Source organism: Coptis chinensis, chromosome 3 (genome assembly GCF_015680905.1).
Source record: "Coptis chinensis isolate HL-2020 chromosome 3, ASM1568090v1, whole genome shotgun sequence".
Lineage (NCBI taxonomy): Eukaryota > Viridiplantae > Streptophyta > Magnoliopsida > Ranunculales > Ranunculaceae > Coptis > Coptis chinensis.
Genome location: NC_141458.1, coordinates 38,360,829 through 38,375,686, shown reverse-complemented (window position 1 = coordinate 38,375,686; position 14,858 = coordinate 38,360,829). Strand labels below are relative to the sequence as shown.

General features: G+C 38.5%; 2 protein-coding genes across 2 annotated transcripts; both read right to left on the bottom strand.

Moving 5' to 3' along the window:
- Nucleotides 1–478: 478 nt before the first annotated feature.
- LOC147509520 (stromal 70 kDa heat shock-related protein, chloroplastic-like) lies at nucleotides 479–6,732 on the bottom strand. Its single transcript, XM_086601779.1, has 8 exons — nucleotides 6,077–6,732; nucleotides 5,255–5,507; nucleotides 2,913–2,992; nucleotides 2,653–2,795; nucleotides 2,459–2,557; nucleotides 2,065–2,254; nucleotides 1,521–1,919; nucleotides 479–1,061 (listed from the first exon to the last, which is right to left on the bottom strand). Exons 1-8 carry the CDS (start codon nucleotides 6,629–6,631, stop codon nucleotides 657–659), a joined length of 2,124 nt encoding a protein of 707 aa, XP_086457905.1. The 5' UTR covers nucleotides 6,632–6,732; the 3' UTR covers nucleotides 479–656.
- Nucleotides 6,733–6,812: 80 nt separating this feature from the next.
- LOC147509519 (stromal 70 kDa heat shock-related protein, chloroplastic) lies at nucleotides 6,813–11,470 on the bottom strand. Its single transcript, XM_086601780.1, has 8 exons — nucleotides 10,720–11,470; nucleotides 10,336–10,588; nucleotides 9,842–9,921; nucleotides 9,605–9,747; nucleotides 9,396–9,494; nucleotides 8,997–9,186; nucleotides 8,465–8,863; nucleotides 6,813–7,536 (listed from the first exon to the last, which is right to left on the bottom strand). The coding sequence occupies exons 1-8, from the start codon at nucleotides 11,245–11,247 to the stop codon at nucleotides 7,126–7,128; spliced, it is 2,103 nt and encodes a 700-aa protein (XP_086457906.1). The 5' UTR covers nucleotides 11,248–11,470; the 3' UTR covers nucleotides 6,813–7,125.
- Between the last annotated feature and the right edge of the window lie 3,388 nt (nucleotides 11,471–14,858).

The window sequence follows — 14,858 nt, the reverse complement described above, 5'->3', positions numbered from 1 at the left end:
AATCACCTATTATAATTGCAATGTTTAGGTGTGATGATTTTTTTTATATAGATAGGTTCGTTTGTTTTTCACTATGAACAACACAATAGAATCTACAATCCACAACTTTTTGTTAGATTCAGGAGTTTTAAAATATTCAAACAGCAGAATCAAAGCATTTAAAGGAGATAAGCGTTATATTTTGGCAGAAGATATATATGAAATATTGGGGGAATTGAATTATTACTATACTCGGTGAGTTCGAACGGCTCCATCAACCGGTATTGTAATGAATTTACGTCGATGTAATCCGATCCAAATTCGAGGCTCAAAATAACAGCAATTTTTTGTTAGCCCATTATCTCTGGCAAGTTTGTTGGGGTTAATTTTTCATGCGTCCTTCTAATAAATTCCAAATTTGTTCAAATTAGTAAAAAAAATGAGTGTCAAATTTGTTCAGATTAGGAAAAAAAATGTGTAGATGTAAAAACATACCGAGTGAAGATGAAGTACCATTTTCCCTTATTGTGTCCATTATCTCTCAAGTAAACAACTTGCCATGTAGCACGCTCATTCACTGTCATTAAATTAACTATTTCATCGTCAATCCTTAAAGAATCACATTATACACTAACAATTAAAGAAAATGTTGAAAACTGAAAAGACATGTAGCACGCTCATTCACTGTCTTTAAATTCAGCATCAATGACATCTCCAGCATTAGGACCCTTGCCAGCTGACCCTGAAGGCCCAGCCTCACTGCCAGGTGCAGCACCAGAACCAGCAGCAGGTGCAGCAGGTTGATTGTAAAGGGACTGACCAAGCTGCATCACTTCCTGGTTGAGTGCAGCCATACCATCCTTGATGGCTTGGGTTGATCCCCCAGAGACGGCTTCCTTCAGTTCTCCAAGCTTAGCCTCTACCTTCTCCTTGATAGGAGCAGGGACCTTGTCTCCTAACTCCTTTAGTTGCTTCTCTGTCTGGTAGACAACAGAATCCGCTTGGTTCTTTGTGTCTATGGCATCTCTCTTCTCCTTGTCCTCCTTTTCGTACTTCTCGGCTTCTCTCACCATCCTCTCAACCTGTACAGATTCATTACACAAACGTTTTAAAATATAATATTCAAGAAGGTTTATTATCAGCATAAATATATAAACCACTGTACAGTTATGGTTGTCTAGTCTAGCAAACAAGACGGCTAATCCCAAGAAATCATTCGTAGCCAATAGTCAATCCCACCACAGTGGAGTCTTAAGGGATTTACAAATCAAACAAACCCCGCTCCCCTTAACATGCCACTAAGGTGTCCCTCAAAATGGTTAATTTACAAGTAAGAAAACAGTTGATAATGCTACTACCATTTCAAACCATCCCCACACCCCTGGTACTGGTGGGTACCACAACCAGGTCTGTGGCAATATGTGCCACAAACTGAACTAGCAGACATAGACGGTTTAATAGCACCACTACAAGCTCGTTGTTTGTACTACAACATTAAGCATTTGCAAACAAAAAATCAAGGATCATAGATGATAGCATACCTCCTCTTTAGGCAAAGTACTAGCACCAGTAATAGTGATATCCTGCTTCTTTCCTGTGCCCTTGTCAGCAGCCGTTACCGAAAGAATACCATTGGCATCAATGTCAAATCTAACTTCAATTTGAGGGACACCACGTGGGGCTGGTGGTATACCATCCAAACGGAAGCTTCCCAGAGATTTGTTATCCTTTACAAACTCTCTTTCACCCTGAAGGACGTTTATCTCAACACTTGTCTGCCCATCTGCTGCCGTAGAGAATACTTCCGATTTGGAAGCGGGCAATTTTGTGTTTCTGGGAATGATTTTCGTCATTATACCGCCCAAAGTCTCCAATCCAATGGACACTGATGTTGTGTCTATGATCACGACGTCAGTAATATCTCCAGACAAGATACCAGCCTAAAGTACAAATTTAGAAATAAAGTTACTAATAGAACCAGCCAAGCAGGTGTAACATAACTCTTCTCAAAGTTTTCACCATGTTGAATCACAGTATCCACTAGAATAAAATGGGCTCAAGAAAAAGAGGGATAACAACACTCACCTGAACTGCTGCTCCAAGAGCAACAGCTTCGTCAGGATTGACTGTGACATTGGCTTCTTTTCCAGTCAATTTCCTTACTAGTTCCTGAACAGCTGGAATACGTGTTGATCCACCAACAAGGATCACCTCATTCAAGTCCTTGTAGGAGAGTTTGGCATCCCTTAAGGCGCTCTCAACTGGTACTTTAAGCCTAAGGAAAAAAAATACAATAATTCTTTAAATGAAGGATAAACCTCATGGCGAGCAATAAAACACCAAAATGTCAAACGGAGATAACAAATCAAAAAATTGTACCATCTGAAGATGAGCTATTTAAAAATAAAATCTACATTTTATCAAATTCCAAGTTACATAGAAATATGATGTATGACCATATTCACCAAAAGTTCCGCACCTGTCAAGAAGGTCCGAACACAACTCCTCAAACTTGGCCCTCGTAAGGGTGGTTTCAATGTGTTTTGGGCCATCTGTAGTTGCGGTGATGAAAGGTATACTAGCAAAAATTAGGCCAAAAAGAAAATTAGACACTTCAATAGTGAGCAAGGAATATAGAGAGATCAATAGAAAACACAAGAAAAACCAGCAAACCTTATATTAGCTTGTGTCAAGGATGACAAATCCATTTTGGCTTTTTCAGCACACTCAGTGAGACGCTGAAGAGCTTGTTTATCCTTCAAAAGATCAATACCTTCGTCTCTTTTGAAGCTCAAGGCAAGCCAATCAACAATTCTCTGGCCGGTTTGAAGATGTTTAGATATTAGTTTTGGATATGATCCATTATAACATTCTTAAAATAAAGACAACACGAAAGAAAACATTCAGCTTAACGTAAAGCGATGTATGCTTACCTTGTCAAAGTCATCACCACCTAAATGTGTATCTCCAGACGTCGACAGCACCTCAAACACTCCATCACCAAACTCAAGGACTGCAATAAAATCAGGCAAGTATTCACACAAGAACCATGACAATGGACCACAAATTACCACCTGTTTAACCTAAGATTGTAGACATGTACAAAAAAGAATGAATCAAAAGAAGTATCGCCTATCACAGATATTGCACTTAGAAAAATATCTATAACTATACCAAAACAACACAGATGAACAACGAAAGCTTGTTATATTTTCATAAACTTAACCATGCAGTTATTTGCAAACCTGTATTCCAGGGCCACCGACCCTTACAAAGCAGTGTGCATCAAGTCAAAGTACCTCACAAACTAGTGAGACACATCCACATTGACACCGCTATTAAAACAAAAGAAGGGTGATGACGCATCGATAAGGACTCCTAGTTCTGTTCCTTCTGCAAATCAAGAACCCTGATATCCTTAGCAACCTCTTCTTTTTTTCCTATCTACAAGCCCGAGATTTTACATCTCCATACTTTTAGTTCTTTTCTCAAGTACGAAATCATTAGGCATTGTTTGAATGAACACAAGTGACCTCCATGATAAGTATCTTGGAGTCCCGTTGGTGCAGAGAAGGATCAAAGGTTACACTGAGATCTATTGATTAAGAAAGTTGGGAAGAAGGCCATTGATTGGGCTGATAGTATTATATTGTCATTCCAACATACTAGCAAACTCTAGTAAAACTAATATATAACACGAGCATTTACAGGTGGCCAGCACATCCTGTGAAACAATGTGAGACTTTGAGGAATTGTATATGGAAGGGTATCCCAGATACTATGAAAAATGTGACGCTAATGTGTGAATCATGTTCTAATCCCATGGAAGGAGGGCTTGAGTTGAAAAAAATTTAAAGCTAGTGAATCAGGGTTTACTTATGAAGTTAGCTTAGGTATTCCTGACCAGAGAAGACCCCTTCATATTTTCATGAGAAACAAGTATAAGATGCGATCATAGTCACATGTTAAATACCATAGATAATCATCCATCTGGATGAATATCAGAGGGGTAATTCATAAGGTTCCAGATAAAGCCGATTAGGTCATAAAAAATTGTTTTGTGGAGAAATGGTAGGTGTGGGCAAGAGAAATTCCAGATCAGTTCAGGCAAACCTAACAGACCTTTGGAGCCAAGGGGAATGAACCCTTCGCAGCCTGAAACCCAGAGCTACTAATACACTAGTATGGAAATTCGATTCAAAGGGTAAATACTTTATGCCTAGTACTTTTGAGAAAATTAGAAAGAAAGAAATGAAGACCTAGTGGTATAAATTTATGAAGGAAGGTTGTGCATCCTAGGCTAGTTGGGTTAGTTTGGAGGCTTTGTCGTGATAGAATTCCAGAGGAGGGGTGTTAGACTAGTGTCAAGGTGTTACCTGTATAATGCAGCTGAGGAAACAAGTATCATTTGATCTAGGATTTTCTTGTATGCAAGGAAGTATGGCGATGGCTGTCTGAAATATTTCAATATCATCTAGACTAGATTTCAACAATCCACAAGCAGCTCTCTCAAAAGCTGATGCTAAAAGCACGATCATTAGGGGTTTACGGATAATTAAAGTTCTTGGGAAATGCAACAAGGTTGTCTAGGAAGAAATTTCTTTTTCCATGTCTCGATTCAATTAACAAGTGAGATATTGGATACACTGTTCAGGAAAGCTGTCAAAGGTGCGCTGTTTAACAAGGTTTCAGATATCATGATTTTTAAGAGGTTGAATATGAGTGCAAGGACAGTAAAGGTTCCATCCATCATGGGATGTAGATGGTAACCACATCCATTAACTTCACAGAAATGAAGAAAGATAGTGCTGCAAGAAGGATTCCAGGCCCCATAGGCATTGGAGTGATGTTCGATGATCAAGGACACATATTGAGCTCTATCAGCAAGGGGAACCATGTACTAGCGGGAATAATGATCCATGAGTCTTGAGAAGATGGGAGAGTACCCTATCATCATCAAACCATGTGGTTATCTCCTCTTTACCTGGAGAAGTCAACTTTTCAGCTGAGTGCTTTGGAAACCGTGGTATTAGATTAGGTCCTAATAATAAGGTTTTTTTTATGCCACACAAGCATCACCAAAACCACAGAAGGAAGAAGTAAAATAACAAAATATTGCTGCTTAGACACAATGAAGGTACAAAAGAAAAAATTAATTGGCAAGTGCAACAAGCATAGATAAAGTTACTGTAGCAGTTTTAAGCAACTCATAGAATTGGAATGCAGAACACAAGAAAGATGGGGGCTAAATGAGTATTTAATAATGCATCAATACCTGAAACATCAAAAGTACCGCCTCCAAGGTCAAAGACTAAAATGGTTTCAACATTCTTTTTATCAAGCCCATATGCAAATGAAGCAGCAGTAGGTTCATTGACAATACGAAGGACTTCTAATCCTGCAATACGACCGGCATCCTTTGTTGCTGTCCTCTGGGAATCGTCAAAGTACGCAGGCACTGTAACTACAGCTTTAGTCACCTTTGTATTGAAAAACTTTGACGTGTCATCAACAAGCTTTCTCAAGACCTAACACCAATAGAAAGATGTCAACATATCAGGCAAATATAAAAAGGAGATTAGAAGCGAAACACAAAGAAACAGAAATAGTAGGAAACTCCAATTCCACTGAACTACCACAAAATCGCAACTAAATTCAATTTGTTTGGGACAAAATCACCATTTGGTGTAGACATCCCCAAAATTCGTAATCACTAAAGAATAAATTTAGTATCAGCTATATAGCTTTGTGCTTTTAAAAGCTCGAAACTCCAAAAGGAGCCATGAACCAGAGTCTGCTTTAACTTTTGTATACCACATACTGCGTAGTCCTCCATTGGATTTTCATGAGAAAGGGAAGTGGTGTAAGTTAAACTATATTTCTATAATTTGCATATTCCTCTAATGTATCAATCTAGGAATAAAAAACATGTACCTTCACATTATAAGTTATCATTGCGAAAACATTCACTAGTATCAAATTAAATATCTTTACAACACCATAGCAAACCTTGTAGGCTAAGATCTAATCTAGTACATATAAGACAACTTAATTATAGATGAGATATATAAAATAAAAAAAAAACAGAAAGGCACACCTGAGCAGAAATTTCCTCTGCAGCAAATTGTTTCCCGATAGCAGGACAATCAAGTTTAACATTCCCATTGCTATCATTAACAACACTGTAAGAAACCTGTTTGGACTCCTCACCAACTTCATCCATCTTCCTTCCAATAAACCTCTTAACACTAAAAAACGTATTCTCCGGATTAACAACAGACTGTCTTTTGGCAATCTGTCCAACAAGCCTATCACCATTCTTAGTATACGCAACAACAGACGGCGTTGTTCGTTGTCCCTCAGCGTTAGAAACTATAGTAGGTTTCCCACCTTCTATAGCAGCAACAGCTGAGTTAGTTGTACCAAGATCAATACCAACAGCTTTCTCATTCACAACCCTAACTGGACCAACTCTTGCATGGTCTCTTTTTACGTTTGTTTTGAGTTTCAAGAAAGCAGTACGTGGTATTCCAAAGGATGATCCACTGCTGAAGGAAACACTGGTTCTTGGTGTATTCACGTACTTGTTTTTCGATGAAAGAAAGTTTGAAGCAGTGCCAATAAGATGAGTTTGTGCAGATGACGTAGCCATTCTTATTTATCAAAAACGATAGTTTAGACACAACTTATATACTCTTTACTCTTCAACCCTACTACGCCCTCTTAAAAGTTTACTTCGAAATTTAGAAAACACCGAGTTACCGATATATCTTTGTCTTATGCATTAGTTGCCGATTTTAACGTTTTAACCGGCTACAAAGGCAAGACAAACATTTTGAACATAAACAACTCGGACATCATCAGACCACGCCCATAACTCAATAATTTAGTAAAGAAGCGTTTACATAACCTAATGAAGACTTGCAACAATCATCTATGCTACAAAGCAGATAGTGTATATCAACACAATGGAAAACACCTCCAACATTGAATGGTAATACTATTTGTTTTCTAATGTTTTATCCTCTCCGCTAAATCTGCCACAACAAAACCACTCCCATGGTGTACTCCATTCTTGGAAAATCAATGTATACACGTCAATGACGAGACCTGACAAAAAAGACGTCTAAAAGTTATATCTCTCACTCACTTGCTGTCAGTAAAGTCGGCATCAATTACATCACCATCAGGGCCCTTGTCAGCTGATCCTGTAGGTCCTGAAGGCCCAGCATCAGTGCCAGGTGCAGCACCAGGAGCACCACCTGTGGCACCAGGTTGGTTATAAAGGGACTGACCAAGTTGCATGACTTCCTGGTTGAGGGTTGCCATGGCATCCTTGATGGCTTGTGTTGATCCCCCAGAGATGGCTTCCTTAAGTTCTCCAAGCTTAGCTTCAACCTTCTCCTTGACTGGAGCAGGGACCTTGTCGCCCAACTCCTTGAGCTGCTTCTCTGTCTGGTAGACAACAGAATCTGCTTGGTTCTTTGTATCTATGGCGTCTCTCTTCTCCTTGTCCTCCTTCGCAAACTTCTCTGCTTCGCTTACCATCCTTTGCACCTGGATATATCATTCAATCAACCGTTGTAAGGTGTGTATGAGTTTTAATAGGAACAACAGCTAACACAACGTCTGTTGCTTACACAGGAAGAAGAATCCAGGTCAAGGAATTGAAGGGAACAAGGGTAAAATGCATATACAATCCACAAAATATGAGATATAATTCAACTTTTACACACGTGCTATAGCCAAGAGTCTAAAACCAGATAAAACTGGCAAATGCAAGGGTAAAAGTGTGAAGATGCATATGCTATATACGATGATCTCGCCCATGAAGCAAATAGGCATATGTAAGCAACATGCATTCCCAAATTTTGCAAACCCATACACAATGACAAAATTTCTGGGCCTAGGAAGGATTATGTTACTGTATTGGTGCTCAACAGTATGGACAAGGCTGACAACGTAGGGATGTGCATCTGCACAACAAGCAGGGACTTGATTGTTTCCTCAAACTAAGTGAGGGCAAAACCCCTCAAAAACCGGTTTTCTGGTGCCTTAGTATGCAGGTGAGTTGGATAGGTTGGCTATGAATCGTACTAAACCATATAGTGCTGAAACCCTGTCATGGAATTTAAGCAATTCCATGGAGAGGCTTTTCCAGTTAAAATCATGTTAAGGTGTAATTATTTATTCACTCCTTGGATATGCATATAGGATAAACTTTTTATCTAATCCACCAATCACTCGGACTAAGAGTGGCATTAATTTATAAACATCAAGGCCTCAACTTATGAATTCACCTCAAGATGCAGATCCTTGAATTTGAGTTCACAAGAAACACACCTAAGTTATTCCAGTGAACAGTTTGATTAATCAGGGTATAAACTCAATAACACAAGTAGCGCTCAAGCTATCTAGTAAAACCAAAAGTAAACACAAATTAAAATACAAAAGAAAAACAAGGTAAGACTGTAAGAGAATGTACCTCATCATTAGGCAAAGTACTAGCACCAGTAATAGTGATGTCCTGCTTCTTCCCTGTGCCCTTGTCAACAGCAGTAACGGAAAGAATACCATTTGCATCAATGTCAAATTTAACTTCAATTTGAGGGACACCACGTGGAGCCGGGGGAATACCATCCAACCGGAAACTGCCTAAAGATTTGTTATCTCTTACGAACTCTCTTTCCCCCTGAAGGACATTAATCTCGACACTTGTCTGTCCATCTGCAGCTGTGGAGAACACTTCAGATTTGGAAGTGGGTAAAGTTGTGTTTCTAGGAATGATTTTTGTCATGACACCACCCAAAGTCTCCAAACCAATAGATAATGGTGTGACATCCAAGAGCACAATGTCGCTAACATCTCCAGACAAGACACCAGCCTAATGCAAGAATTACAACAGCATATATTAATAAAATTCATATCGAATAGTTTTTAGTACAAGCAATTCGATTTGTTCATGGGAAAAAGAAATCAAATTAGGTGACTTATCAAAGAATGATAATGAAACTGACCTGAACTGCTGCTCCTAGAGCAACAACTTCATCCGGATTGACAGTGACATTGGGTTCTTTTCCGGTCAGCTTCCTAACAAGTTCCTGAACAGCTGGGATACGTGTTGATCCACCAACAAGGATTACCTCGTCCAAGTCTTTAAATGAGAGTTTCGCATCCCTTAAGGAATTCTCGACTGGTGTTTTGACCCTACAAAACAACCCAAAAGTTAAATTAAATGCAGTACAACCTCAATGAAAGCGATAAAACACAGGGGACCAATGACAATCCAATACAAAAAATGGTTCATGGAAACATGAGCACATATGTATTAAAAGCTGTGTGCCAGTATTCATAGCCACGCTCACACACATACACAATATGGTGTATCACACTCTAACAAATAGAAAGTCATATACCTGTCAAGGAGGTCCGAACACAGTTCTTCAAACTTGGCCCTAGTAAGGGTGGTCTCAATGTGTTTAGGTCCATCGGCAGTTGCCGTGATGAAAGGTAAACTAGCAAAGATCACCACAAGAAAAGGAAAATAAATAGCAAATTACACAGATGCAATAACGAACAAGAAACACACAGAAACAACATAAAACAAAAAGGACAATAAACAAACCTGATATTAGCTTGCGTCAAAGATGACAACTCCATCTTGGCTTTCTCAGCTGTCTCGGTGAGACGCTGAAGAGCCTGCTTGTCCTTCAAAAGATCAATACCTTCATCCCTTTTGAAGCTCAAAGCAAGCCAATCAACAACTCTCTGTTCATATTAAAGAATAGATATTAGTTACTGGAGGATCACAAGTTACATTATTAAAATTAAGACCTGAAAGAGTAAACAGATGCGAACAAACCTTGTCAAAGTCATCTCCACCAAGATGTGTATCTCCAGATGTAGATAACACCTCAAATACTCCATCACCAACCTCAAGGACTGCAATAAAAGCAGGCAAGTATTTAAGTAAGAATTTCAAAATGGAAACCCAACAATCATGCCACCACCAGGCTGACCTATACCTGTTTTTCAGACCCACTTTAATTGGGCAATGTCCAACGAAACCAAAATGCTTAGTTTTAACAACTTGTTGAGAGAAAGATTCTTTCTCTATGGACAACACTAAGTCCAAAATTACTCGGGCCCAATCAGGAAAAAGCTTACTGGTTGAAATCCATAACATGATAAGTAAACTTTTCTAGAAATCAGTAGCACAACTTTACTATCTATTTTTTTGCCTTGTGACTGCATTTTTCAGTTATACCCAATGTATGCTAATGGACTTCACAAGGATCAGTTTTCAAGAGACATTATGGAACATAAAATAAATTTTCAGTTAACACTTGACAATACCTGAAACATCAAAGGTACCACCTCCAAGGTCAAATACAAGAATGGTTTCATTGTTTTTCTTCTCAAAGCCATAAGCCAAAGAAGCAGCAGTAGGCTCATTGATAATACGCAGAACTTCAAGCCCTGCAATACGACCGGCATCCTTTGTTGCCGTCCTCTGAGAATCATTAAAGTATGCTGGTACTGTAACTACAGCTTTAGTCACTTTATCATTCAAAAATTTCGACGCATCATCAACGAGCTTTCTCAAGACCTAATAATAGCATACCACATAAGTCGCATGACTTCATCATAAACTAGACTAGAATAATCAATCTAAAAAATTTACACATTCCTATCCCTCTACTAAAACATTCTAGGCAGAAATTAAAATAGAAAACATACCTGAGCTGAAATCTCTTCAGCAGCAAATTGTTTGCCAATAGCAGGACAATCAAGTTTAACATTCCCATTATCATCTCTAACAACTCTATAAGAAACCTGTTTGGACTCCTCATCAACTTCACTCATTTTCCTACCAATAAATCTCTTGACACTAAAAAAAGTATTCTCAGGATTAACAACCGCTTGTCTTTTGGCAATCTGGCCAACAAGTCTATCCCCATTCTTAGTATACGCGACAACAGATGGCGTAGTCCGTTGACCTTCCGCGTTAGTTACAATTGTTGGTTTCCCACCTTCCATTGCTGCTACTGCTGAATTCGTTGTCCCCAAATCTATACCCACTACTTTTTCATTAACAACCCGAACCGGTCCGCTTCGGGTTCGGGTTCGTTTTATATTCCGGTTGAGTTTTAAGAAGCCGATGGATGAGGAACTACTTAGAAATGTTACATGGTTTTTTGTGAGACTGGAGGAGGGGAAGTTGTTTAGGGTGCCTAGAATGTGGATTTGAGCTGATGACGTGGCCATTGAGGCGTTGAAAATGAAGAGATAAGAAAAAATTAAAATGTCGAGGGGAAGGAAAAATTTATGGAAGAGAGGGGATTTATGGAGACTGAATGAGGGTTAGGTCTTGCCACGTATCATATCGATTGTTCGCTGTTCGTTGGATTGGATTTTGGCTTCTTATTAGCCTCAGGGTTTTTTTTTTTCGAGTAGACTCGATTGATCAAACTAGTCCACATCTCAATGCACCTAAAAGGAGGCTCCATTCACCTATGATAAAAACATGTTAATAATGCATATTCACGCCTTTCTAAGTTCGGTTATTTAAGCCCTTCTTAGTGAATAAGAGCATCTTTAATCTTTAGGAGAGTATGAGGGGCATATATTGTTATCAATATATTTACGACACGTGTCATCGTCATTAATCATATCTTGACACTAACTTATTGGATTATTTCAATTTAAACGTGAATACATGCATAGTTATCAATACAATACTAAATATCATCAATGAATGGAGCACCAAAAATAGATCTCATTCAACTGCTATGAATGGAGAGGGAATGTTATATATTTCCTCTCCACTCTCTAAGGGGGGGGGGGAGGACAGGCTTCTTCTCCACTCTCCATCTTCTCCGTTCACCATCGATCTCTCTATCACTTTCGAATCCAAACAATGAACTACGTTATACTTGATTCCAGTTAAATATATGGCCCGATAATGTTCAATCCGTTTAACTTCGGTCCATATCATTCTACCCAAATCATCAACACATGTAAGGTTTGCCCAATAATTACCTTTACATTGGCGCCGTCTGTAGATCGAATTTCTTGGAAATTCATCATCTACTCTACTCTCAATTTTTCTAAAGATTTCAATTTCCAAGCTCACGAAGCGTGTAATTGAAGTGGAAATCTACCGGAGCCCATAAGATTGCAGCGTCAATCAATCGAAAGTGGCAATTGGAGGAAAATAATCTGTCAAATCGATGAATGGCAACCAGGTCGTTGCTGACCAATCAGATAAGTCTATTTGTGTTTAGTACTTAAATAAGTCTATTTGAGTCCAATCAGATAAATCTGTTTGCGTTTATTATTGTGTGAAGCACTTTACGATTACATACCTTGAATTTAAAATATTTTGATCTATTTCAAGTTTATTTGAATTCAATACAGCGTCTACAAACCTTAATCGAACTGAGTAGGTCGCAAATTTGCTTGTAGCTTCCATTATAAGAATTGATAAACACCCAAAACTGTATTATAAAAATATGTAGAGACATAACATTCCGTTCAATTTTGTGCTTAATAATCATGAAATAATCGCGATCTTAGGTGCTTTTGCGAGGTTGGAGCAACTAATGTAAAAATTATGATAAAACCAAAGATTTAAACACGGAATAGGGGAGTATACACATGCCTTCCGATCAATTCCATGTGAAGCCCAACAAATCCGGACTAAAGCCCAAAGACTCAAATAGTATGAATCTAGTCGAAAGCGGGATTCGTGCGTGCGGAAGCATCAAACTTCGAAGCTCATCTCTTGAACCCGGGACTCCGAATCGCGACGAGTGAGGCTGCTCTCGACGATCAATCTAATTTAACTCTACGAATAGGTGGGAAGTTGTAAAAATGCCAAAAGACCGGATGCCAACGGACATCAGACGTGGACCCACTAGGCGGCCCATAAGATTTGATGAGTCATCATGCAAGTCAAGACAAAGGTGCAAATTTGACACCTTGCATGAAGTTAATGAGTTGGTTGGATTTAGGTGATGATTATCTTAAAAATGAAAGGTGTCAAATGGGGGTTAGTTGTGGATAAGTGAAAAATAAATGAGAGGAGAGTGTTTCACGTGGCGAAAGAAAAAATGCTCTCTTATGTAAAAGGGGGCTGATTTTGGGAGTTGGCTAGCTTTTACTTCCTTGACTTTTACTTTTCATTTACTTCCATGTCTTTTAATTTTGGTTTTTAGTTCTTAGTTTTTGAGAAAAAGCTTGTAACTTGTTAATGGGGAACTCTCTCTAGTTTTAATAAACTTTTTTTTTTCATTTAGGTAAACAGGTTGTAGTTTTCTTGTTTCATTCTCTTTCTCTTTCATTTCACATATCTTCTTGTAGTTTAATTCAATCCTAGGATCATGAGCTAAAACTCCTCCAAGGGGAGGGTTAATGATGCTCATGTGAGGACCATGCTACAAATTTAGGATTCCAAAATCACTACTTAAAATACTTAGGTTCTATTTTTCATCCCCGACCAAAATGACAGATTGGCAAATCTCAATTGTTGTAAAGTTTTGGAATGATATTTCGAATGAAATATCATTTCAATCCTACATGCAGATGATATGTTTAGAGATAGATATATTATGTTAGGGATTTGAGATGGTAGTGAAGCTTCTAAAAGACTTGTAGCTAGGCCTTTGCATGAGTAGGATTAATCCTTCCCTATCTTTATCTCTTTCATTTAACTATAAACAAACTTATAAATTTTAGATAACTTGTGTAAAAAAAATCTATCTATCAAATCCTTCTCACTTAGTTCTCCAAGGTGTAGATTTCAATCATTTAAATTCTTGTCTTAGAAGTTGGAACGAAATCCCTACTCGAACTAGATTGACATTCTAAAAGAAAAACTGAGTAAGGAATTATTGAGTTTTTTAGTAAGTCAACTTCCATTCTAATATCAAGAATGTTCATAGTAAAGATTACCCTCTTGTTTTCTGTTTTTGCCCGACTGTACCACAAAATTATCTTTTCTACTACTGTCTAAAGTTTAAAGGAAAGGAACGACCTATCCAATGTGGGATCACTTTCCATTGCAGCATTCCAAGGTATGATATCCAATTTTTTTTGTCTGCTGGCTCTGATTGGTTTGACATCTATCACTACTCTAGAGCCTGGCGTTCCTTATCTTCCAGGCTTTCCTTAGTCAGCCTCTGGTCTTGCCATTCACTCCCTAAATATGTTAGTACAAGTCCTTACTTTGCTTCTTCCTTGGAACCTCCTACCATAAAAGTGGTCCAGGCAGTGGAAAGGGTACACATTATTCAACATTTACTGAAGACTTAATGGTTACAGATTAGCAGCTAAATATTGGGATATAACGGTAGTTACAGAAGTCATCTCAATTTATTGTTGCGACTTTTTACATTTTGAAACTCCAGTTATGAATATAAGGACCAGGCTTAAATTCTTGTATTTACACCCTCTTAAAATGGAGACAAACGTGTCTACCATTACCAATTTAGCATTCTCAATCGTATGGCATCAACACTCACACCAGTTGGGAGTCTACCATCACGACCTCGCAATTCTAGTATGCTACTGCTGGCTGTTTCATGGTGTAGCTCAATCTGTTGCATGTTGGTTACACTCCAAATGCCAATTGTTGTATCCATACAATGATGCTTTACTACTGATCCTTTAATTTCAACATAGATCGATATGTTGGAGGTCGTCGTCGGTCACATTATCAACCCATTGCAGGTTGCTCGAACTTTCAATTGGAGGCCAACAAAAGCGCTTGGATCGACCTTGCCAACTCAGAGATGGCGTTGGTCAGAATCTGACAAGGGCTACCACTCATCCGAATTTGAGTCTCTCTTTGGAGCTTGAAGTTTTCAAAAAAGTTT

Bases quoted from the DNA above. Each gene is read 5' to 3' on its own strand.
- LOC147509520 (XM_086601779.1), bottom strand. From the start codon at position 6,631: ATGGCTACGTCATCTGCACAAACTCATCTTATTGGCACTGCTTCAAAC. The intron at 1,920-2,064 runs GTGAGTGTTGTT...TTTGTACTTTAG, and splicing joins CTCTTGGAGCAGCAGTTCAG to GCTGGTATCTTGTCTGGAGA. The intron at 1,062-1,520 runs GTATGCTATCAT...GAATCTGTACAG, and splicing joins GTACTTTGCCTAAAGAGGAG to GTTGAGAGGATGGTGAGAGA.
- LOC147509519 (XM_086601780.1), bottom strand. From the start codon at position 11,247: ATGGCCACGTCATCAGCTCAAATCCACATTCTAGGCACCCTAAACAAC. The intron at 10,589-10,719 runs GTATGTTTTCTA...TGCTATTATTAG, and splicing joins CTGAAGAGATTTCAGCTCAG to GTCTTGAGAAAGCTCGTTGA. The intron at 8,864-8,996 runs GTCAGTTTCATT...TTCTTGCATTAG, and splicing joins CTCTAGGAGCAGCAGTTCAG to GCTGGTGTCTTGTCTGGAGA.